At 41.6% G+C, this 24,505-nt stretch overlaps 1 protein-coding gene across 1 annotated transcript in view; it reads left to right on the top strand.

Moving 5' to 3' along the window:
- Nucleotides 1-23,380, top strand: part of si:dkey-233k19.3 (dynein axonemal heavy chain 11) — a 41,868-nt gene extending 18,488 nt beyond the window's left edge. The window contains 37 exon segments of the mRNA XM_063879422.1: nucleotides 456-660; nucleotides 921-1,086; nucleotides 1,204-1,306; nucleotides 1,781-2,020; nucleotides 2,104-2,265; nucleotides 2,379-2,572; nucleotides 2,901-3,063; nucleotides 3,489-3,612; nucleotides 3,783-3,925; nucleotides 4,882-5,043; nucleotides 7,260-7,493; nucleotides 7,656-7,802; nucleotides 7,927-8,040; nucleotides 8,117-8,260; nucleotides 9,515-9,697; nucleotides 9,820-9,921; nucleotides 10,028-10,162; nucleotides 11,405-11,578; nucleotides 11,714-11,949; nucleotides 12,129-12,251; nucleotides 15,566-15,770; nucleotides 15,909-16,073; nucleotides 16,294-16,434; nucleotides 16,676-16,846; nucleotides 17,273-17,395; nucleotides 17,529-17,722; nucleotides 17,800-17,948; nucleotides 18,019-18,146; nucleotides 18,467-18,694; nucleotides 18,785-18,976; nucleotides 20,207-20,335; nucleotides 21,004-21,246; nucleotides 21,333-21,512; nucleotides 21,596-21,711; nucleotides 21,904-22,016; nucleotides 22,117-22,257; nucleotides 22,673-23,380. Of these exon segments, the coding sequence (XP_063735492.1) occupies nucleotides 456-660; nucleotides 921-1,086; nucleotides 1,204-1,306; nucleotides 1,781-2,020; nucleotides 2,104-2,265; nucleotides 2,379-2,572; nucleotides 2,901-3,063; nucleotides 3,489-3,612; nucleotides 3,783-3,925; nucleotides 4,882-5,043; nucleotides 7,260-7,493; nucleotides 7,656-7,802; nucleotides 7,927-8,040; nucleotides 8,117-8,260; nucleotides 9,515-9,697; nucleotides 9,820-9,921; nucleotides 10,028-10,162; nucleotides 11,405-11,578; nucleotides 11,714-11,949; nucleotides 12,129-12,251; nucleotides 15,566-15,770; nucleotides 15,909-16,073; nucleotides 16,294-16,434; nucleotides 16,676-16,846; nucleotides 17,273-17,395; nucleotides 17,529-17,722; nucleotides 17,800-17,948; nucleotides 18,019-18,146; nucleotides 18,467-18,694; nucleotides 18,785-18,976; nucleotides 20,207-20,335; nucleotides 21,004-21,246; nucleotides 21,333-21,512; nucleotides 21,596-21,711; nucleotides 21,904-22,016; nucleotides 22,117-22,257; nucleotides 22,673-22,920 (6,120 nt within the window). The 3' untranslated portion in view covers nucleotides 22,921-23,380.
- Nucleotides 23,381-24,505: the final 1,125 nt, after the last annotated feature.

Here is a 24,505-nt window from a genome sequence, read left to right on the forward strand (position 1 = left end):
TACAGTGATATTAAAAATGTATGTATGCCTGAGTGAACATAATAAGAGAGGGTAGAGTCCAATCCTGAGGTTATGGTAGGGGGTGCTTGAATGGATGATGGGCTTTCCACTGTGTCTGATTACCATCTACTACACCCCATACCAGACTGTGTGGGGGTGAAGGCATGAGCAACAAGGCTTGAGCCATCACCCACGCTCTATTGTCTTTCTTTATGCTCCTGCGTACAGCTGTGAATGCTCCAAAGGCTCTTGCTGAGCCATAATTAGTGGGGTTTTGTTCTGAGCAAATGATGCTATTATGACAGAATAGTTGTGGTGTACTGGGGAAATACAAGAAATTATAAATCACATACAATTCACTGAACACATGTCTGTCAATAAATCACACTCAAAGAAAGCCATAATAACTATGTATGTTTCTGCTCTCTGTCTTCCTGCTGTTTCTATGATTGCAGGCTGTTCTTGTACACACAGCAGAGACCGTGCGTCTTCGCTACTTCATGGACTTGTTGCTGGAGAGGAGACAGCCAGTGATGCTAGTGGGGACTGCGGGAGTGGGAAAGACTGCACTTGTCAAGAACAAGTTTGACTGTCTGCCAGAGAGTTACATGAGTACAAAAGTACCCTTCAACTACCACACTACCTCCCTCATGCTGCAGGGTGAGAGAGAGGGGGGGCGGGGGTTCTATGCTTTTGTAATGACTCGTACATCATTAAACTGTAGCACCATCTGCTGGTAATACTCAGATTCAGAGAGAGTGGAGGGGGAGGATACAGAAGTCTCTAGTGTGATTGTAATCTTAGCCTTACTCAAAGGGCATCTGCACATTCCCAAAGTTGGTTTGATTAGTGTAAGCGTTTTAGAAAAAGTTAGTTGTATGTGTGGAGTTTAGTTGATGTTTTGTTGTTTCCTCTTGTAGAGATTCTTGAGCGGCAGTTAGAGAAAAGAGCAGGACGAAGCTACTCCCCTGCAGGCAACAGAAGGATGGTCTACTTCATCGATGATATCAACATGCCAGCTGTGGACAGTTACGGAACAGTGCAACCTCACACACTTATACGACAGCATCTGGATTATGGCCACTGGTGAGGAGACCCCACATGCTCAGTGCTTCTGGGTTTGAGTCTTATGCCACCACAGGAAACATGTTGCCCAACTGTGGTGTGTTCAAATCAAGAATGTCTTTTCTGTGATCTCTGTAGGTATGACAGACAGAAACTGAGCCTAAAGGAAATCCACAATACCCAGTATGTCGCTTCTATGAATCCAACAGCTGGGAGCTTCACGATCAACCCCAGACTACAAGTATGTTCTCCAGTCACAATGTCCCGAATCTCATTTTTGTATTTGAATTAAAACAAGCACATTGTACCAGCTTATATTTCTTTAAAAGCGGTCTTATGAACTATTTATGTTTTGATACAGTATAGTTATTTATAAGTGTACATTTAAATGTGTGAAAGAAGAGCTTAGTAAAAGGTGTTTTTATATATTTCTTTGACTGAAGCAAAGTTTATTCATTGGAATCTTGAAGAATCTTGGGTCAATGAGTTTTAAAGTGAATCATGATTTGCAGAATATTTGCAAGAAACTTTACTTTCACTCACCTGTTTGCAGAGACTAGGATAATCATAAAAAACACCATGAAAACTCATCTTAAATATCCTGTGTAGTTTGGAAGCATAAGCAAAACAAGTAAAAAATGTAAACATAATATTGTATTCCGAAGTCAAGGCAGCATGGTTTTCTGAATTTTGTTTGTGCCTTTGCTCTCTACAGAGACATTTCTCCGTGCTCGCAGTGAACTTCCCGTCGTCTGAGGCTCAGACCTCAATCTTCAGTCAGATCCTGTGTGGCCATCTGAGGCAGGAGCTCTTCAGTCCGCTGGTTCAGAGGAGCGCAGCAACTGTCGTCCAGGCTGCCATTACTCTTCATCACAAGATGGTCCACAGCTTTCTGCCCACAGCCATCAAATTTCACTACACATTTAATCTACGGGACTTGTCTAATGTCTTCCAGGTAGTACTGAGAGAGAGCTATTATTGCCGTTAGACTTTATAAAGGAAAACATGAACATTCATACGATCATTTGTGTTATTCAGGGCATCCTACTTGCTAGGCCTGACACTGTGGAGGAGAGCACTGACCTGGCACTGCTGTGGCTCCACGAGTCCTGCAGAGTGTACTCAGACAGACTGGTAGATATCAAGGACCTGCAGCTCTTCCGGAAGCTCCAGATGGAGACTGTGCATGAATGCTTTGAGGTGCAACACAGATCCTGTTAAGGGTGTAAACCATTTGAATTGCTGTTCTTCACCTTCAGGTATCAGCACAAAGCAAGAGATTTCAATGATTTATTATGCTTGTTCTCTTCCAGGGACTGGAGGACAAAAAGGTGACACAGCAGCCCCTCCTCTATTGCCACTTTGCCCAAAAGGGCATTGAAGCCTCGTATGCTCCTGTGACAGAATGGACTGCGCTCAGGTCCGTCCTCACTGACGCCCTGGAGAGCTACAATGAGCTCAACGCAGCCATGAATCTGGTGCTGTTTGAAGATGCCATGCAGCATGTGTAAGTGTAGCTGTTCGCATTTTATTGCATTTGTCATGAAGACTTCCTGGCCGTTCTGCATCAAAAATTAAACCCAAGACACTACACACAATAGGGCAAAAGATGGAGCTTTTAAAAAACATAAAAGTAGTAAGGAAATAATATCTTAGGGAAAATAAATATGGCACTTTTATGCAGAGAGCTAAGACATATGCTAACATAAGCCAATCCCTTATGTTAGAAGCCTCTGTGCAGCTGGTGAAGACTACATAAGACGGTCGTTATAGATGTATAATGTCGGATTGGAAAGAGTTGTTCGACGGCGTAACAAAGATTGTGTTGTTACCAGCTGTCGCATCAGTCGTATCCTGGAATCTCCGAGGGGTCACGGCTTACTGGTTGGGGTCGGGGGCAGTGGGAAGCAGAGCCTGACTCGTCTGGCTGCCTACATGTCCTCTGTGGAAGTCTTCCAAATCACTCTGACGAAGGGTTATAGCATCCAGGACCTCAAGGTAAATATTGATGTGGTTAACAAGGGGCAGCCAAACTAAGTTTCACTCTCTATGATATATTTATTAACATTTATATCCTTAAAATTGTATTTACAATCATTCAGAATCCACTTAAATCAAGATTTATTTAGATAAAAACCCTTAAATATTTTCCCCTTCTGGCTGCTCCTGGGACATTGATGTGATTTAGTTTTATTTCTCACTGACACAGGAAATATTTGTCAGATATTATTTAAAGCCTTGGGAAATGTTTCAATATCGCATCGATGTAGCAAGTTTGTCAATAGAATCATCTAATAGCCATAATCATCGGACTCTTATGTCTTATGTTGTGTCATTGATTGTTGTTGGGTTGGAATCCTCTAGTGGACTCCACATCTGTGTGAGCAGTATGTTCATTTCATGGCATGTGTTGTTTTATTTAGACTGATGTGGCAGGTTTGTTCCTGAAGACTGGAGTGAAGAACCAGCGCGTGGCTCTGCTGCTGACTGATGCACAGATCCCCGATGAGCGGTTCCTTGTCATTATTAATGACTTACTGGCATCAGGTCAGACCTAAACTCCACATACTGGGTTTTAGCTGTGAGACCATTCATAGAATTATCCATTATCCACTATCGAACTTGTATTTTGAATCATTCTGAATGTATAGTGTGGTTTATAGAGTGTGTATTGATCAGTTCAGCTTGTCAGACTCTGACTGTGTGTTTCTCTCCAGGAGAAATTCCTGAGCTCTTCAGTGAGGAGGAGATGGAAGGTATCGTGTCGGCCGTCAGAGCCGAGGTCCGAGCCGTCGGACTGCTGGACAGCAGGGAGAACTGCTGGAGATTCTTCACTGACCGAGTTCGACTACAGCTCACGGTCTTTCAAATGTTCCTTCTAAAGAAATATCTATGAACGAGTGATTCTAGCTTTTTAATTGCTCTTAAGCAGATTCTGTCTTGACTTGTTCAATTGTATGTCATCGCTGTTCCTCAATGTCTCAGAGAGCAGTTTCCTGTCAACATCCCCTTTTTTTATAGACATTGTTAATTTAGGGAAAGAACCTGGCAAGAACAACATTTCGAAGATGGGAAGCAATACTTCTTTTTTCTTAGTTTTTTTGCTGTTAATCTTCCTATGCCTTTTATATAGCCTATAGAAGCACCTTTTCAATCAACTGTGTAATTTAAGCAATGTTTCTTCTTGAATTGACTTGAATTTATACATTTTTTGGTGGGGGAACATCTCTGAATGCTCCATATTGACAGTAGCTTCAGCCAGTCTGTTGGCTGTTTTTTTTCCCCAGCGATAATAATTCAGATCCGGTTAGCTATGGAAGTGGAAGACATATTAAATGACCAACACAAATTGGAAAAACAAATCAGATCAATGTTTTGCTAGATGATTTGGATAGCACTTGACTGTGCCTTCACAGCTGACATTAACCACAGGAAATCAATACAAATCTTACACATACTCTAGTGTGTAGGAGCTACAAAATTAAAAGCGCAGCTGCTGTCTAGTGTTATTAAATATGTTCGACAGTCTCAGAACACATGCATGCCATGCAGCAGGTCTGTGCGCCAGGGCCTCTGGTAGCGTCACCGTCTGCTCCAGCCAACTGGGAATGTGGCTGCCTGTCTGCGTGCCAAGGCAACCAAAGTGGGGGCACAGACGGCTGCCAGTTATGGGTTTCCTTTTTGGATGCTTCTGTGATGTCTATGACCGGTGTTGATTTTCCTACTTGCACTTGGCTGTAGATCTTGTCATGCTCATGTACAGGGATTCAGATCTGTTTGGTTGACCCTGTCTCCTTGCTTCCTTCTTCCTTGTAGGTGGTTCTGTGTTTGTCTCCTGTGGGCAGTGCCCTCCGCGTAAGGGCCCGTCGATTCCCTGCTCTCGTCCAATGCACCACCATTGACTGGTTCCATCCTTGGACCTCAGAAGCGCTGCAGTCAGTCAGCTACAGATTCATCCAAGAGATCGAAGGCATTGAGGTCAGGCCTTTGAGTTCTCAAGTTCTTTATTTCACTATCTCTAGTCAAAGTTTTGATTTGATTTGATTTATTTCGAACATGTAAAACAATAATTCAAAGAATTATAATAATAATAATGAAATGAAACAAGAGAATTATGATGCTCTACAAACTTAAGCAGTATCACATTTATAAACAAAAATATTATTGACTTACAAACTATATATAAACAAATGATCTACATTATTACACATCTGAAAAGGGGTGGGAAGAAGTAAACACTTATTTAATCCCACCCCTTCTCCCAAAAACTAACTTATCATTTCCCTGCTTTCCCTTCTTTGATTGTTGTGTAAAGTAACTTGTAATACATTACTTTATTGCAAATCAAAAATATTATTATTATGATTTACAGCCGCAATCCTACTCAAGGTAGCTTTTCGCAAGACCTCATTAATTCAGAAAACCAAGCAGATTTTTTCCCAGAAAAACATTTCTCCAAATTCCAAGATACATATTGTTAATTAAGAAAAAGACGGCAGATATTACGATCTCAAAACAATGCTTCCGTAGCTGTGTACCCCTATTTCTGCAGACCGAGTTAGACTTTAATGAACACCTTCTAATTACTACAGTGCAGCTGGATTAAGTTTTCCATAGATCCCTCATCATTAGCTCTCTGCTGAGGTACTGACAAATAGCCGAACACATGCCTGGAGACTCACAGTGAGTGCAGGCATATCATTGTTTTCCATCATAGCAGTGGAACGATCACAACACACGATCATTTATGTTAATGAGAGAAGAGTGATTAGGCCCATAACGACCCTCTAAGGAGGCACAGCTGTCACAACCAGGAAGTGTCATCTAGTATCTGAACATGTGCCAGACTGGTGAGCGTACATCTGTCTGTGTGGAGGCTCAGAGCTGAACTGACCGGGAAGTTGTGGTTTTATTCAATGTGTTGTACTTAAGCAAAAGTATTAAATGCAACCACAGCACAGCAATAGTTGTAGCAGCTGTAGTAGAGCAGTGTTGAATCATGAGGATAGTTCTTAAAGCTAAAACTATTCATCTTTTCATTGATCCACAATAAATAAATCTGCTTTTTAAAATAATTTTAAAAGCTATTACTACTAAAGACAATGTTTAAGGTATTTTAAAGGAAAAAGAACGCAAATGCCTTTTTGCTTACATTTTTGTATATGTATTTATGCTGTATTTATTTATATTATCCTCAACTGAACATAATTGTGTGTAAAATGTTTGGTTAGTAAAAACAAGGTATATGGTGAAATAACTGTTGGCCATTTTCATCATTTTCTGACATGTTATAGCAATTAATTAAGAAGTTAATGTGCAAAATACTTAATACTAATACAATTATTAGTTGCAGGCCTATTTGTAGTAAAGTTATAACAACTTATAATCGGGGACCTGTATAATCAATAATTGTCTTCTTGTGTTTGCAGAAAGGAGTTTTAGTTCATGTGTATTAATATATAATATATTTTGAAAAGTTGAAACAGACCAATATGTGATACATTAATGTATATTTAAGTCTTTAATGATTGTTTATCTTCCTAAAGAGGCTGGGAAACAAGAAATGATCATTTATTTAAAGTTATAAATGCACAGCCCACTTATAGTTGTTACACGCTTCTAATCAATGAGAACTTCTCTCGCATCTCAACTGAACGTAGCGCGCTTTGTCAAAAGGCATTATGTCAGATCTTAATTAATAATGATTTTTTTTTCCTACTGGCTCCATGATCATTAACAATGGCTTTTTGTGAGTTATGGTTAGGTTTGATCCCTGCATTGTCTGCTCATTTGTTTTTGCTTTAATTGATCGCTAACTGTATGATTAATAGAGGCTTTGTGTCATTGAGCAGCATATGATGAATACCTAGTTGAAATGTAGTACAAGAGTCACTGTAGAAAGTTGGAGGACATCAGAGATAATGTAAACGTTGCGCATGTTTTACAAGCTGCATGTCAATGGTCTAAACACATTATTTTCACAGTGGTTTCAAAGCCTAATCATTCCTGCTAGCTGCACCTAAATTTCAGATTGAGTAAGTCAGGGCCGGCCAAGTAAGATGGCAAAACTTGTAGATGAATTCAGAATTTATGAAGATAATATTTCACTCCCCATCAGGTTGGGGATGTTAAACTCTACTCAATTCAGCTCACCCTGTTCTCCCCTCGCCCCCCCTGTCTGCTTATTTTTACAGCCTGCTGTCCAGGAATCCATCAGTCTTTTCATGGCCTACGTTCACACCAGTGTCAACCAGGCAAGTGAAAAATACCAACGCAATGAGAAGAGGTACAATTACACCACCCCCAAGAGCTTTCTCCAGCAAATCACCCTGTACAGAAACCTTCTGGAGAAGAGCCGAGCTCAGCTCCAGCACAAGATGAACCGACTTGACAGCGGCCTTCAAAAGCTCCAGACCACTGCCGCCCAGGTAAACGTCTTTATTATCAACTGTAGGGGCTGAAATGTTGGTTTAAGGTACAAGGTAACGTTGTAAAATTTGGAATAGCACTATTATTAAACATTTGATTCAAACTGTGGGGGTTTTGCTTTGATATTCAGTATACTCCACACGCCTTTTTCTATGTTTCAGGTTGAGGATCTTAAAGCTAAATTGGCATCCCAAGAAGCTGAGCTGACCTGTAAAAACCAGAACATCGGGGCTCTAATCACCAAGATCGGACTTCAGACAGAGAAGGTTTGCAGCAAGAGAGAGGCTGCAGATATCGAGGCACAAAAGGTTTGATTTCCTATCACATATTGGTTTTCATTCACCTTTGGCATTGCACTCTTCATACCATACCAATCCCTACATGTTATTTTTTTGATGCTCTTCTTGACAGCTTTTTTTTGTTGTTGCACAGGTTGCTTTCATAAAGGCAGAAGTCTTAGTCAAACAGAAGGACTGTGAAAGCGACCTAGCCAAGGCAGAGCCGTCGCTGGCCGCTGCAACCGCAGCACTGGACACCCTCAACAAGGTGCTTCATTTTATCAAAAAGAACCTTTCCAATCTTGAGTCATCCTTAAGACAATATAATGTGTGTAATTTTTTAGGTGAATCTGACTGAGCTGAAGGCCTTCCCAAACCCCCCCGCTGCAGTGATAAACGTAGCAGCAGCTGTGATGGTGCTGCTCGCTCCTCGCGGTCGGGTGCCTAAGGATCGGAGCTGGAAGGCGGCGCGGGCCTTCATGGGCAAGGTTAAGCTGTCATCATGTCAATCACATCTGCCTGATTAATGCCAATCTAATTTGTGTGTGGGCCTTGACCCTGGCCCTGCCTAGCTCTCCAATGCACACATTACAGCGCATTGGCTTTATGAATATGCTCTGAGCTCTGCCCGACTCGCAACCTTTAGCTGCTATAATTGCGTGGCTATAAAAAGATGTATTTGGTTTTTAAAAGCCAGTAGATTTATGCATGAATCCAAATGTTTTGCCTTACCAAAAGCATTTACACTGCCCGGCCAAAAAAAAGGTCACAAGCTTGGGGGGGGGCAGTGCTATGATCTGGGGTTGCTGCAGTTGGTCTGGTCTAGGTTCAGCAACGTTATGTGCCCAAAGAAGGAGGTCAGCTGACTACCTGAATATACTGAAGGACCAGGTTATTCCATCAATGGATTTTTTCTTCCCTGATGGCACGGGCATGTTCCAAGATGACAATGCCAGGATACATTGGGTTCAAATCGTGAAAGAGTGGCTCACGGAGCATGAGACATAATTTTCACACATGGATTGGCCACCACAGAGTCCAGACCTGAACCCGATTGAGAATCTTTAGGATGTGCTGCAGAAGACTTTGCACAGTGGTCCGAATCTCCCGTCATCAATACAAGATTTTGGCGACAAATGTATGCAAGACAGAAATAAATGTTGTGACATTGCAGAAGCTTGTGGAAACGATGCCACAGCGAATGCGTGCCGTAATCAAAGCTAAAGGCGGTCCAACGAATATTAGAGTGCGTGAGCTTTTTTTTGGCCAAGCAGTGTATACTGTCATTTTAGACCCAGTAGATTTTTTAATGTAATTGGTTTATCAGAATTCTTTCATAGGTAAAAAATGCATGTGCATCTGATACAGGCCTTTATATATAATTTTAAAAAGGTTTTTCACTTAGATCCTAAAAGTGAGCAACAGATAAATAAGAAGTCATATAAAGATACAGGTTGTTGTGTTCGACCACTTTGATGATCTGGAGTCTGTTTTCCTCCAATATCACTGCCAATTATCAGTCCATACGAATTGTGTTCACATTTTTCTCCTAACAACAGATATTATATAATTTGTGCGCAGAGAAAACCATCAAATTATAAACCATATTTGATATGTGAAATCTTTTGAAATGTGTCTCACTCTCCAGTTTTTGTCACATCAGCTCATTGTAGACTGCTGCCAGCCCAAAACACTGGGGCTGGTATTAATGTGTCCCCTGTATCTTTGTTATCGTCTGTCAGGTGGATGATTTCCTGCAGGCCCTGATGTCGTATGACAAGGAGCACGTCCCTGATGTCTGTTTGTCTGTGGTAAAAAAAGAGTATCTGAAAAATCCACAGTTCCACCCTGATCTGGTTCAGACCAAATCTACAGCTGCAGCCGGTCTGTGTGCCTGGGCTATAAACATTGTCAGATACTACGAGGTGAGAAAATACATTCACATAAGTTGTAGCTACAATAAATGTTAAATGTTTTGTTTATATTCTGCAAGAAGGTTTTTTTTATCCTTGTAGAACCTTTGTAAAGTATGCCTCTTTTTTTTCAGATTTATTGTGAGGTCATTCCTAAGAGGCATGCGCTATCGCAAGCTAATGCAGAGCTAGACACAGCCACAGCCAAAATGTTAGCAGTTCAAAAGAAATTGGCGGTGAGTGCACTCAGTGTTATAATTAAACTAAATTAAGACATTTTTAAAAGCCACATTCTTGTAATGCTGTCTAATTTCCATGACTTCCTTTGGTTTGTTTCTCCAGGATCTCGATGCAACCCTACAGAGCCTCACAGCTCAGGTCGAAAAAGCTACTGCTGAGAAAATCAGTTGTCAGGAGGAGGTGAAACGCACCAACCAGACCATAGAGCTGGCCAACCGGCTGGTCAAGGGCTTAGAGGTAAACAAGGAGAGATAGAGGAGCTTTTGGTGTCATTGGGGCAGACCTGGCAGGAAGTAAACTGTCAATTAGCCGGAGGCATGCATGGAAAGGTGCTGGTAATGGAATTGCATCAGTAATCTGGACTAGAAGTTGTTATATCCTGGCAAGCTAGTCCGATGGTTGTGTGAGCAGATCAGGCAGAGGGAGATTTTACAGCCTGGCCAGCAGCATACTGGGGACTTGTGAGACAGGTAGAGAGGGCTGGACCACAGAAACCGCATGGCTGAACTGGGCAAAGGCTGTCTGAATGCTTTCCAAACAGAGGAAGGCAGAGAGGTGCTACTCTAACACTGCTCTCAGTCAGTGCAGTAGAGAGGTTGTATATGTACTGTTCGCAGGTTTCTTTTGTTAAAATAATTAAGTCTTTACTAAAAAAATGTTTCAAGGGGTGTTGTAGAATCGGAATATATGGAATATATTAATGCTTAATGCTGCTTTGCTTTCTCTGTTGAATATTCAACACTTTTGCATTTCTATGCGTGCCTGTTTCAGGTTACAGTATGTATTATCTTTATGGATGCTAATAGGAAATAAAAGATGGCCGTTCTGTACGTCTTCTTATGCCAGAAAATAAATGCGGTTTGCATGGAACAGCTTGGCTTTTAAGCATATCAAGATAAATGTTTAGTCTTTATGGCATTGACCTGGAAGCAATAGTGTTCCGACTAATAAATCAGGCCGTCTATATTTAATCGTTAACTTACCTCAAAGCCTCAACAGCTGTTGGAAATTAACAATGTCTCACCCCAGACTGAGTGATATTACAGGCAATCCATAATGCATTAGAGTAAAATTATAGTGATTTTTAACTGTCTGAGAATGTATTATGTGACATATTCTAGATCCACAGCCCCTTGTAAGAAAATGCCATGCATGATTTATTGTAGTAGTGCTGTCACAGTCACAGTCACAGTATTGAAGGTTTAAATGAATGCTAAATTGATGCAGAGCGGGTCTACAGCCAAACTTCCAAAGCTATTTTAAGAGAATTACGTTTGTATGCTTTACTGCTTACATCTTCTTAATGTGTACAATAAATGCCGTGGTAAATGAAGTACTTTTCCCTGCAGTGGAGATTCTTCTTCAATTCTACATTTCTAACTGTCTTCAAATGGGATAAATCTCCCTGTTGTCAATCATTTTTTCTGATTACTTTGTGTTTTTAAAATTATGTTAAAGCCAGATTCCTCTGTCTTGCAGTCAGAGAAGGAGCGCTGGTCCCAGGCCATTGTTGAGTACGAAAAGCAACAGAAAACTCTGTGTGGCGACGTCCTCATCACTTCAGCCTTCGTCTCTTACATGGGTTACTTCACAAGACAGTATCGTGTGGAGCTTCTAAACAACGCTTGGATCCCTTTCCTCCATTCTCAGAAAGTAAGGCTTATTCAACAGACTTCGTGTTGTTTAGAGGGTCAAGTCTTTCGCTCTACAAACATCCACAGCAGAATCTGTTTGTGCTGCTGCCAAAGCTCCAACTAGAGTGAAATCATCACTCGGTTTTTGTTCCAGGTCTCTGTACCCCTGACAGACGGCTTGGATCCAATCCTCATGCTTACAGATGATGCCACTGTGGCTGCCTGGCATAACCAGGGCCTGCCAAACGATAGGATGTCCACCGAGAACGCTTCCATCCTGACCACCAGTGAGCGCTGGCCGCTCATCATCGACCCGCAGCAGCAGGGCATCAAGTGGATCAGAAACCGGCTAGGGTCAGAGCTGAGGGTGGTGCAGCTGGGACAGAAGGGGTGAGAGGGGGATGTGATCTGCAGTTAATATCACCTTTTTAAAGTATACGTTTCTTGTTGTTTCTGTTTTATTTTATTAGAGGCTCTTTGTCTAACAAAATGTACATGCTGCTAAAATATGGTAGCATAGAAATGCAAATGCAAATTTATTTTATTCAGTTTCCTTTCTTAATCCTTAGGTATCTAGATGTGATTGAACAAGCGCTTGCCTGTGGTGACACAGTTCTGTTGGAGAATCTGCCGGAGAAGGTAGACCCAGTCTTGGAGCCTCTGCTGGGGAGAAACACTATAAAGAGAGGAAGGTCAGTACTAAAACATTGCATTTACTTTGTTGTACTGCATAGATAAAAGCTATATAAGCGTTAATCCAGCCCACCTATAACACAAGTTTTGTTTTGTTTTGTTAGGTTAGTACTAAAAAAATGACATTGACATTGTTGTACTTCATGGATTCAAATAAAAACGTATATTATGCATTAATCTAGCTCACCCATGGGGCTGTTGCTCACATGCTTTAATCAATGTGCAGTATTTGTATCCCTGTTGATCCACGAGTCAATATGCCCACAACTCGTCCCGACGTGTCTGAGCTGTGAGACAATAGGAGCAGATTTGCCAGATGGTTGGGTCTCACTGAGCATTGAAACACCAGTAAGACATGACTGAACGCATTATTATTGCTCGCTCTTTAGATTATTAATGAATTTGCAGCGCGTGTTCGGAATCCCTGAGGCCAACATATTGATTGGCCCCTCAAGACGGGTGATAGATGTATATTTGTGTGTTCATATTCTTTAGGTGTGATGAATATTAAACAGCCGAGCCTCAGTGTAAAAGCTGAATTGAGGACAGTCATGGTTATGTATAAGGACTCCTGTCTCCGACAAAAAGATGGCCTGCTACACACTAAATCCAGGGGTCCTCCATCATTGTGGCAAACTCAATTCAGCTTCAATAAATTCATAATGCCGATAGGTGATTTGCTGGCATTTATTCAGAAACAGAACCATAAATGATTCAAATTCCACTAAGATGCATCTGGATTATTTTAAATCACAACTTTTATTATCCAGTAGTGAGGTCATTTATGGGTATTGTATTTAATTCATCAGTAATTCTACTATCCTTACAATTATTTAGCTTTGATACATGCTATCCAAACTAGCACTGTTTCAAACAGCCTGTATTTGGTAAATCCATCTGCTGTCAAACCCGATTTTCAAACATGACGACTGCTACCCACTATATCCACTTCACCGTGCCACCGAAATAACTGCTCTGTAATTACCTTTATACGGTTACCAATTACCCTATAACACACAAAACCCAGCAAATGTCCTTAAAGGGACAAACAGCAGCAGTATAAATAGAAAATACCACATATTGACATTCTGATTTGACTCTCCCCTCAAAAATGTTTACATCTTTCTTGCTCTGATCTATGTATGACCATGAATATTGAATCTCTTGGCACATGTTCATTGAACTTGTTCTGAAATTCTGTCCGTCCAGACGTAACAATTCATCATAGTAAATCTGATTATAAGTTTATCCCGTGTAGATGACCCGCACACTTGTTTCTGTCGATGATTAATACAACCTGCACGGGCAGCCATGATGGATCTGGTGGAGATCCACAGCTGAAGTTCATTAATAATTGGAATGTTGTAGAGTGTGAAGTAATGAATACTAATTATTCCTTTCATGGCTGACGGAAGACTACAAGCCAATCCATCAGCAAGGACTTTAATTTGGTGGAGTAATGGTTCTATCAATAGTATATTAATTCTGGCTTGTGAAGATATAGAGTTGAACCAGACCCAGGCCATGAGGAACCTGTGCTGTAAAACTGGGGCCTTGCCTGACATCCAAGGGGTAATTAGAGAAAAATGAAAAGCCACCAGGTTCGTCAAGCCATCGCTAATTTAATTGAAATGCAGGAAGAGATAAATATTGGCCGCTGTGGTGATAATCTTTCATAATTCTTCAAGAGCATTTGAGTGACGTTCAGAGCGAGAGTGAAGTTCTTTCCTCTGCTGAGGTTGTTATGCATGAAGAGTGAGAGGTCAACAGGCTAAGATAGTCAAGACAAAACAAACCCTTTAAGAGAGAGAGTGTTCGCACTGCAGCTGTTCAAATATTCTACGGGATCACAATCATTCAATCATCATTGTCATTATTATTTAATCATAATTGAACTATTTTAAAGGAAAGCACTGGTGATGTTTCTAACCATCTAGGCGTGATCCGATCATCATGAATGTTTCTCTTTCTTTAAAGGTCCCCTGCTATGCAAAATGCACTTTTTGATGTATTTTATACATAAATATATGTTCCCGGTGTGTAAGGAGACTCACAAAGTGTCAGCAAATACAACCCTCTCTCTTTTCCTTCTTAACCACATCTCTAAAAACGGGGGTAGGCCTACAGACGAGCTGATCCAGATTTGCTTAGGTGATGATGTCATATCGGAAATGTGGGCTGGCTTTACATTGAAAAAAACGAAATGAAACTCCTGGCAACGTCCCGCCCACGTGACACGTCGCAACATATCGTCCGCAATATATAATGTGAGCTGAATCCCCTCCGCAGCACCTTTGTGTGTCTGTGTATCAGCAGGATGTCTGCAGGAGGGACTTAGAGTTGTTGTATATATAATACATATAATGTCGCTGTTCTAGTGGTAAACACTGAGAAGTGTTTCAGAAATAATGCTGGATGTGGTTTGGAACATAATATGGGGTTTAATCACGGCAGCTTTTAGCTGAGTAGTCTCCGTTAGAAACTTCTCTCTTGAGACAGAGAGCTGCATGCGCTTCAAAGGGGCGTGGCCAGCTTCAGCTCTGCTCAAATTTAAGAGACAGTCACAGAATCAGCACTTCAGGAACAGGGCTGAAATAGAGGGGTATGAGGCATGCTACAATGGGTGATCTGTTTGGTGTTTTCAGCAAAACACTTCACAGACATGTTATATATAAGATATTGCACTACAATATATTGTTCAAATATAGCATAATAGGATACCTTTAAGTCTATTGCTGGGAATAAACAACCAACCAATGCAAATTTAACCCTGCCGTTTCTGCTGTTACATCTTCTGTTAGTCAAAGACAAAATACAAATATAACTATATTTCCAGCAAGGAAAAGTAGTCTTAGATTTCGTAAACAACAACTCTAAACATGTAATATCAATATATTCCTCGGGATTACTAGTTTAGGATAATAATCCTATAGACTATCTTTTTATCAATTGGCTCATTGTCATGGAGATTGCTCTGTAAACATACCAGTAGCTGTTGGATGTCCTCATCTGGGACTTGTTCATGCTGCAATAAAAGTAAGGCTTGAAATCATGTTGTGCTTATTTTGAAGATGAGAAAAAGCTAGGTCTGTAGACCTAAACATGTCAATGTTTTTTAAACAGATCTAGTGTACAATAAAGTAGCACTTCACATGTTTTAAAGTACACCACCTGTACTTCAGCAGTGTAATAAAAAAATAATCATTGGATGTACCTTTTGTTGTTCATCGATTGTTTCACTCGAAGCCTTTCCTTAAGTTGTGTTTGGCATTCGGCTATATATCATTTTTAATTGTTTCCTTCTGCTATCCAGGTATATTCGTATTGGCGGCAAGGAGTGTGAATACAACAGCAACTTTCAACTCATCATCCACACCAAGTTGGCCAATCCCCATTTCCCCCCCGAGCTGCAGGCACAGACCACTCTCATCAACTTCACAGTGACTCCTGTGGGCCTGGAGGAGCAGCTGCTGGGCCAGGTGGTGTCACGGGAAAGGCCCGACCTGGAGGCCCTAAAGGTAAATCTTTTAGCATTTATGAAAAACGTAGACCGCTTAACCTTTGGTTAAACCTTTTTATTTTTGATTTGACATGTAAAACATCAGTTCAGAAAACTAAATGGTAAAGTCTGAATTGCTTTGTGTACGGTTCCTCAGATGGAGCTGACCAGCCAGCAAAACCACTTTAAGATTGAACTCAAGAGGTTGGAGGACGACCTGCTGAGCCGCCTCTCTGCAGCCCACGGTCATTTTCTGGGTGATATTTCTCTGGTGGAGCAACTGGAAAACGCCAAAAGCACAGCGGCTCACATTCAGTACAAGGTGAGGTAATTACACCAACAGGTTCCTTTTCCCTTTGCAACTGTAGTCAACTTCATGTTTTTTTTTGTCACTCAAGTGTTTCTGAATGTCACACAACAGCAAGCTCCTCATTTTCTTGCATTAGCCGCACATGGTGTGCAGTTAGGAGTATGTGTAATGAGAGGGTTTTGGAGCATGACTGCGAGCCTAATAGATCATTTTGTGCAATTGGAACACACAGGTGGTGGAGGCCAGAGAGAACGAAACTAAGATCAACGAGGCTCGAGAACTTTACCGCCCAGCAGCTGAGAGAGCGTCACTCCTCTTCTTCATCATCAATGACCTCAGCAGGATTAACCCCATGTACCAGTTTTCTCTCAAGGTGAAACCTTCACCCCCGAGGTCCTCTCTGGGGACACACATCGTTTTTTGAAGCATTTTAAACAGCAATCAGGCCTTTTTGACTAATGTTCCTTTACATTTGTTCTTTTTTGTTGATGGTTAGGATTTAAGCCCTGTCTGTAAAATAAGCTTAGAAATGTACAACATACAGTATTAGCTTCTACCAAGTGCAGAGCTTAAGAATCTGTCTTAATGCTTGTATCTCTTTGGTTGGATTCCAGACCTTTAACACGGTGTTCAACAAAGCGATGGAGCGTGCAGAATGGGACGAGGATGTGAGGACCCGAGTGCACACCCTGACCGAGGCCATCACCTATTCTGTATTCCTGTACACCAGCCAGGGCCTGTTTGAGAGAGACAAGTTAACCTTCTTGTCACACACTGCCTTCCAGGTGAGGGACTCAGGGCCGCCTCAAAGGTGGGGCCTCCTGTCATTCTCATCAATCAAAGTGCTTTTCTGCCCACACATTAACTTCAATTAAAAGCAGTCGGCAGGCCCATACGCTGCTATTGATTACCTCTCACACCTTGCTCCGCGGCTGCTGTTCAGACACTGGGTTCTGACAGGGGGGCTGGTTCTGATGGCATAATGCAATTATCTATCATTGCGCCAACTGTTATCATCTTAGAAATTGTGCTACTCTGAAGGCTGCCCTTCGTGTGGCCATTTCACATGCATACATTTTTCAGCCTCTCTGAGTTCATACACCCCTCTGCCGAGTTTTCATGCAGTTTTTTTAGTTTTTTCTGTGGAAATGAGTTAAAAGAAATCAATACAACATGGATCATTACTAACTGCTCTGTGTCCTTCCCCTCAGATCACTCTCAAGCAGGGCCTGAGTGATGCTCAGGAATTTGACTTCCTGCTGCGTTTCCATGTGGAAGCTTGCAAAGTTAGTCCTGTGTCCTTCCTCTCTCCACATGCCTGGGGAGCCATTAAGGTACAGTCAATGCCAATAACATGCTTTTACATCAGATGTCACAGGGTTAATGGTCACATGTTTTGTTAGCCGTCAGTTCATCACTACAGACACTGATTAGAGAGATCCTGTAATATCTGTTATTTGGTTATAGACCATTTCTACAATGGAGGGCTTCATCGGACTGGACAAAGACATGGAGAGCTCACCCAAGCGTTGGAGGAAGATCGTTGAATCCAGCTGTCCTGAAAAGGAAAGACTCCCCCAGGACTGGAAGAATAAGAGTTCCCTCCAGAAGCTTATTATCTTCAAAGCGCTTCGCCCTGATAGGATCACCTATACACTGAGGTGAGTAAATGACCAAAGAACAATTGTATTTATAGTTGTTGTATATAACTAAATTCTCTTAAATTGTTTCCTGGCAGAAACTTTGTGGAGGAGAGCATGGGAGCAAAATACGTGGATGCTGCCAGGCTGGAATTTGACAAGCTGTATGAGGAGAGCAGCTCCTCCACCCCTGTTTTCTTCATCCTCTCACCTGGAGTCAATCCACTCAAAGATGTAGAAAAACTAGGTACTGTTTTTTATTAAAACATCCTAATCACATGGTAGGGATTTTTGTCCTAAATCCCCTTTCTAAGCAGGATTGAAGCTGGGATTTTCCATCGACCAGGGCACTCTGCACAACGTCTCTCTGGGACAGGGGCAGGAGGAGGTGGCTGAGAGGGTCCTGGGGAGTGCCTCTCAACTTGGACACTGGGTCATTCTGCAGGTAGGATGCCGCATTATCCAGCAACTAGCTAACTGCAGAGCTCTTCCAGCAAGCCTCTAATGCACCTAATGATATTATCTCATCCCCTGAGCAAGGAAATAAACTCAATTTGGTTCAATAAAAACCATAATTGGCTAAATCAGCTCCTTAAACGCCTCCTTTAAAAGGGAGAAAGCTGCAGCCAATTGAGTCCACAAAGGATTTTATACTAATTCAGAACATGGCAAGACAATTTTAGCATGAACATTCCACAAATGAACTCGAGCATAACTAAACATACATTTAGATTACTGCTCACAACATTATGTCCAATTTTTCAGAATGTGCACCTTGTGGCTCGCTGGCTGCCCTCTCTAGATGCTCTTCTGGAGACGGCAGCGTTGGACAGCCACTCAAACTACAGAGTGTTCATCACCGGAGAGCCAGCACCGAGCCCCGAACAGCACGTGATCCCCAGAGGCATACTGGAGAGTGCCATCAAGATCACCAATGAGACCCCCACTGGAATGAATGCCAGTTTGCATGCAGCCCTCAACAACTTCAATCAAGTGAGTTGAAACTTTCAAAAAAATGCATTACATTTAATTAAAAGAAAAGAGGATTTCCCTGTAATCTGTTCTTCTTCCCTCTCTTCTAAGGACACCCTGGATGTGTGCTCCAGAGAGCAGGAGTTCAACTCGATGTTCTTCTCGCTCTGCTTCTTCCACGCTTGTGTTACAGAGCGTCGTAAATTCGGTCCCCAGGGGTGGAACCAGAACTACCCCTTCAGCACCGGAGACCTTACCATCTCAGCCAGCGTCCTGTACAACTATTTAGAGGCCAACACTAAAGTATTCTTACCTCCTATTTTGAATAATAACTCAACATTTTTTATTTACCCGTTCATGTTATTGGCAAAACTTTTAATTTGCTTTGTACAACTACTTTCTTGAGCTGTGTAAATTTATAATGATTGTGGTGTTTGCAGTGGCATTATGATCAGACAGGGATGTTGAATTGCAGCACAGTGCATCCAATTACTTATTGAAATCTTTTGTTCCTGTGTTATTTGTGAAAAATGCCTCTTTTTTCACATTTCTTCCTCTTATGACTATGAGCACCAAACCTATAATTTAGCTTTATTTCATGAAGACAAAAAATCCATTCTTGGGGTGCTGCACCCCTCGCCACTCCTAATGCATTTCTCTTAGGACTCCTATTATTCCGGTCACAACCAATTATGTCTCCTAGGTATTCTGCCCTCCAAAAACGAATGTCCTTCATTATGTTAACCAAACAGTAACCTGTATGTGCGTATACAGAGAATTCATTAGGAGGGCAATGAAGCGTTATCCTAAATGTAATTACATGCAGCCAATGTGACAGTTCACAACGCTACATAAGTGATCACTGCAATTAGAGCTGATGAAGGAAGCAATTTGCAAAACAATACAGGTACAAATGATTGTGAACCTCCAGCTTTTGTAATTTGTTATGAATCACAGGTTCTTTTCTTCCTCCTTCACCCTCACGGATCATAATCTCCCGCTGAGGAAGAGACTCCTCTGTCATACACTAGATCAGTGTGTGTAAAGAAACATAATTTTGTTACATTTCCCTGGCGCTATCATTATTAAAAGAGCCAATTTGGGAAGACATCATATAGTTACTGCTGGAAGTTCCAAAAGAGGAATCGAGCGATCAGGAATACATTTTTAAAAAAGACTTTATTTAACTTAAGATTCAAAGGCTTTAGTGTCATATGCACAGCAGCTAAACTGTAGATATGGCAATGAAACACTTCAGTCCCAAGCTCCTCAAACAATGCAACATGATATACTGTATATATAGAGAACATAAAACAAGTTTAGTGAAAGAAATAACAGAATATAAATAAAATAGTGCAAGAAAAAGTCTATACATGTAAATGGATTATGATATATACGAGAACAGAATGTATAAAATTAATTATTGTACAGTAAAATGAAATACTGTTTATTACCGTTCAATTGCCTTTATTGTATAATATGCTCGTAATTATTGAAATGATTGCCATACAAGTCAGACTTTATTTACTGTAGTCCACGCAGGTGCCCCGGGAGGACTTGTGTTATCTTTTCGGGGAGATCATGTATGGAGGACACATTACCGATGGCTGGGACAGAAGACTGTGTAAGACCTATCTGCAAGAGTTCATGCATCCAAAAATGGTGAGTCAGCGTTCATGTCGCCTGCAAGGAGAATCTATTCATTTTGTTTCAGCAAAACTATGGCAATAATAGTTCATTTGACCTGGTTATGTTGTATCATTTTTAAGATCTGAACATCCCATGTAAAGTCTGGTCACTTCCAATGTTACTGTGAGAAAAAGTACAAATCTAGAAAGCTGTTTGGACGTTCTTGGTGTTGTTAAGGTAAAGGGTGCCCTCTTGGGATGCAAACTTAAACTGCAGTTTTGCACTTCAAATCTTTGGCACTGCTGATTCTTTAGTGGAGCTACCTCTGTGTGTGCCAGATGATATTCCAGCTGCTGCATGACACTGGACTATAAACATTATTATTTATTCTTTAGCGTAAGTCAAGCTGATCGGCTTCAATTGGAATGGATCTGATTCTTTCCCATGGTTAGTCAGTTTACCTTAGACCTTTACAGAAGCTTTTATTTTATGTGATTTGGACAATTTGACATCATTCAATGTGTTTTGCTTTTGGTGCAGTGACTGCTTGTCTGTCATAGTGAAAACACACAGGCTTTGTTGTGCTTGCTATTTTATAATGCCGGTTTAAGTGAAATGTCATTCTCACTATTTTTACTGCGTTTTAAATGAAGTGCCGCAGGTGTTGTCCTGTTTTCATGCTGTAAATCTTCCATTCACAGTTTGAAGGGGAGCTTTTTCTCTGTCCTGGGTTCCTGTCCCCTCCGTTCATGGACTACAGTGGTTACCACAGTTACATAGACGAACATCTCCCCTCTGAGAACCCCACTTTGTATGGACTCCATCCAAACGCTGAGCTCGACTGCCTCACCGTCACCTCAGACAACCTCCTCAGGACTCTGCTGGAGCTGCAGCCTCAGGACTCCTGCCGAGGAGAGGGGGCGGCTCAGAGCACAGAGGAGAAGGTGTGGAGGCGCAGTGATACAAAACACCTGAGAATACAATAACCTGCCTTCATAAATAACCTATTCACGTATGTTATATCTGCCAGGTCAAGTCCGTCATTGAAGATATCCTTGAGAAGCTTCCTGATGAGTATGACATGGCAGAGATGATCACCAAGACAAAGAGAAGCCCCTACATTTCAGTGTGTTTCCAGGAGTGTGAACGCATGAATCTCCTTCTGGAAGAAATAAGGAAGTCCCTTAATGAGCTGGATCTTGGTCTCAAGGTGCAGTCTACTGTGATATATAATAAAGAAATATATGTTTTAATGGGATCCTGAAGCATTAATGAGGATTACTTTGTCTGCAGGGAGAACTCACCATCTCCTCCAGTATGGAGACTCTGCAGACAGCTCTGTTCAACGACTCTGTTCCTGATTCCTGGGCCAGGCTGGCTTATCCCTCCACTAAAACACTTGCACAATGGTACTACTTCCTTCTCATAATTCTGTGTTTTTTCACTCAACATGATTATTATCGTTTATTTTAGCAAAAAAGGTGTAAAAAATCAAAAAGAACTGTCTCTAAATCTGATTTGAGGACGAGGATGATGCTGGCAGACACATAATAAAGGTTCCAAGCTGTTTTATACCATGTTTTTGAATATTGTCTTTATAGGTTTAATGATATAATGTGTAGCTGTCGAGAGCTGGACAGCTGGACTCAGGACTTGGTTCTTCCTGCAGTTGTTTGGCTCTCAGGACTCTTCAACCCTCAGTCTTTCCTCACCGGTGAGATCACCATCTCTAATCAAGCAGCACACATGATTTAGGTGACATGTTACCCAGAGGCAGCAGAGATATTAACATGAAGACCATTTTTCCCCCCCAGCTGTCCTGCAGAGCATTGCTCGGAAGAATCAGTGGCCCCTGGACAAGATGACTTTGACTGTCGATGTAACGAAGAAGACGAAAGACGACTTTGGGCATCCACCGCGGGAGGGGGCCTACGTTCACGGACTCTTCATGGAAGGTCAGAAATAACAACAAGTCATACCTCAAAAGTAGAGCTGTCACAATAACAGATTTTAATCACACAATTATTGTGAGAAAGACATTCAAGGTAACATTATCATCTCAAAAAGAACATTTAGAAACAAATAGCAGTCTCTTTTTTGGTAAATTGAATCACTTTTTTATGTGTGAGACATTGATGGAGGCCAAAAAGAAATCATTTAAAAAACCCTCGATTTTTAACACGTTATAATAACATGTGTATTATAAACATGTTATTAACATTTAACATATCATGATCACCGCGTTATATTGTGACACCCCTTATTTTATCCATCCTGCCGTGATCAGGTTACTTAGATATCTGACAGTATGGTGCAACACATTTCTTAAAAGGTCCAATGTGCATCTCCTCCCCATCCTGTGTCTCCTAGGAGCGCGCTGGGACACTCAGTCCGGAATCATCTCCGAGGCCGTTCTGAGGGATCTGACTCCCGCCATGCCGGTGCTGTATGTTAGAGCGGTGCCTGCGGAAGAGCAGGAGCTGAGGAATACGTACGAGTGTCCCGTGTACCGCACTAAGCAGCGCGGGCCCACGTATGTTTGGACCCTCCACCTGCGCACCAAACAGCCTCCTGCCAGGTGGATCATGGCTGGAGTGGCTCTGCTGCTGTCCGTGTGAGACAAGAGAGAAGCGGGGGATGGGTGCTAGAATACTTACCGACAGTATTAAGCAAAGAGTTTTAAAGATATCATTTTTTGGAATATTCTCCCATTGAGAAATAATGTTGCTCTTTATCATGTTTTTTTTTATGACTTCTGCAATAGACACTTTTAATCATGCATTAATGTTGCTTGTATCCAATTTGGTTTATTTGACACAATACTGGCATTGTAGTGTGTGAAAGCGTGTGTGTTTCAGATGGTGAGATAGTGGAAATAAAGAGGGAGATGCGTGTCGAGCCAGTGGTGAACCTGTTGTGTCCGCCGCTGTGGAACCTCTCCCCTGAGAGGGCGCAGTCTGCACATGATTTGTTGAGAGCTTATGTCTCCATTTGAGACCATGTAATTCTGGATAGGGAGCATATTTTATTAGAAGGTCAAGATTAAAAAAGCTCTCTGGCTGCCCTCTACTAACTGAATGATACACAATACCGTCTGGAGGGTTCCCGGACAGAATTCCCAGGAGATGAGGTGCATGGTCGCTATTGACTTTTAAATGAGGTGCATTTGACATTGACCTTTTGTACGGCTGAGGCAGAATACTAACAGACGAGTGTAATTCATTCAGCCGGGCCTGTTGGAGAAACCTATTCAAAGACACTGATAGCTTTCTACGAGAAAGCAACACATTAGATTACCCATCCTTTATCTGTCTGCACGCTCTGTTAGCATCTGATCAACCAAAGGGGAACCAAATCAAATCTTTAACAGAGTTTAAAGAAACACTTAAATGTTATCTCTTTTAAACTGATTTAATTGAAAACCGAGAAGATGTTTAGATTCAAGTTTGACTGTGATTATGCATGCGTACTGAAGGAGTTGTGCATTATTCATATGGTCTTAAGTCCCTTGTATGTCAGAGATATGGTAACATACTGTGGGAGATCCAGAGTCAAGGTTACAGGACCAAACTATTCATTTTGGAAGAAGGGGTGCACAGAGAAACCATGAAAAGTAGATTCAGTATAACTTCTGCTTAAATAATGTAACATTTATTTACACAAAACAGGTATTTCAACTCCATTTTGGAACATTCATTATTCCTTTCATTTGTAAACTATGTCGGAGACTCCGTGGTATTAGCGGAAATTTGCTCAGGAAGAGACTGGGCAGGAGCAATATTTATGTACTAAGATAAACAAGTGACATATGATGTACAAATTACAGCCATTCTGCTTTTTTTCTTGTTTCTTTTTGGATAGAAATCAGCACCCTTATCTCCTCAAATGAGATTTTCTCCAGCGCTAATAACGGCTGTGATGCTCCTAATTTCTCCCCGCAACCAAAGTGGCTGCAGACAGTCATGTGGAGGATGGAGGATTAATCCTGTGCATTGTGTTGCTCGGGGGAAATGAAGAACCACTCTTCCTGTAGTTTCTCTTCATCTGCCCTCTCTTCCTCTCATTAGCACGCCACAGCAGCTAGCCAGTCATTTGGTGACAGGGAAATGATACAGTGCTGGCGGTGTTTGGGAGGAAATGGCAGGGTACGGGCCCCCGGGCGCAGCGGGGGTCGTGCCACAGATAGTCATGTTAAAGGCCAAG

This window comes from Eleginops maclovinus, chromosome 3 (genome assembly GCF_036324505.1).
Source record: "Eleginops maclovinus isolate JMC-PN-2008 ecotype Puerto Natales chromosome 3, JC_Emac_rtc_rv5, whole genome shotgun sequence".
Classification (NCBI taxonomy): domain Eukaryota; kingdom Metazoa; phylum Chordata; class Actinopteri; order Perciformes; family Eleginopidae; genus Eleginops; species Eleginops maclovinus.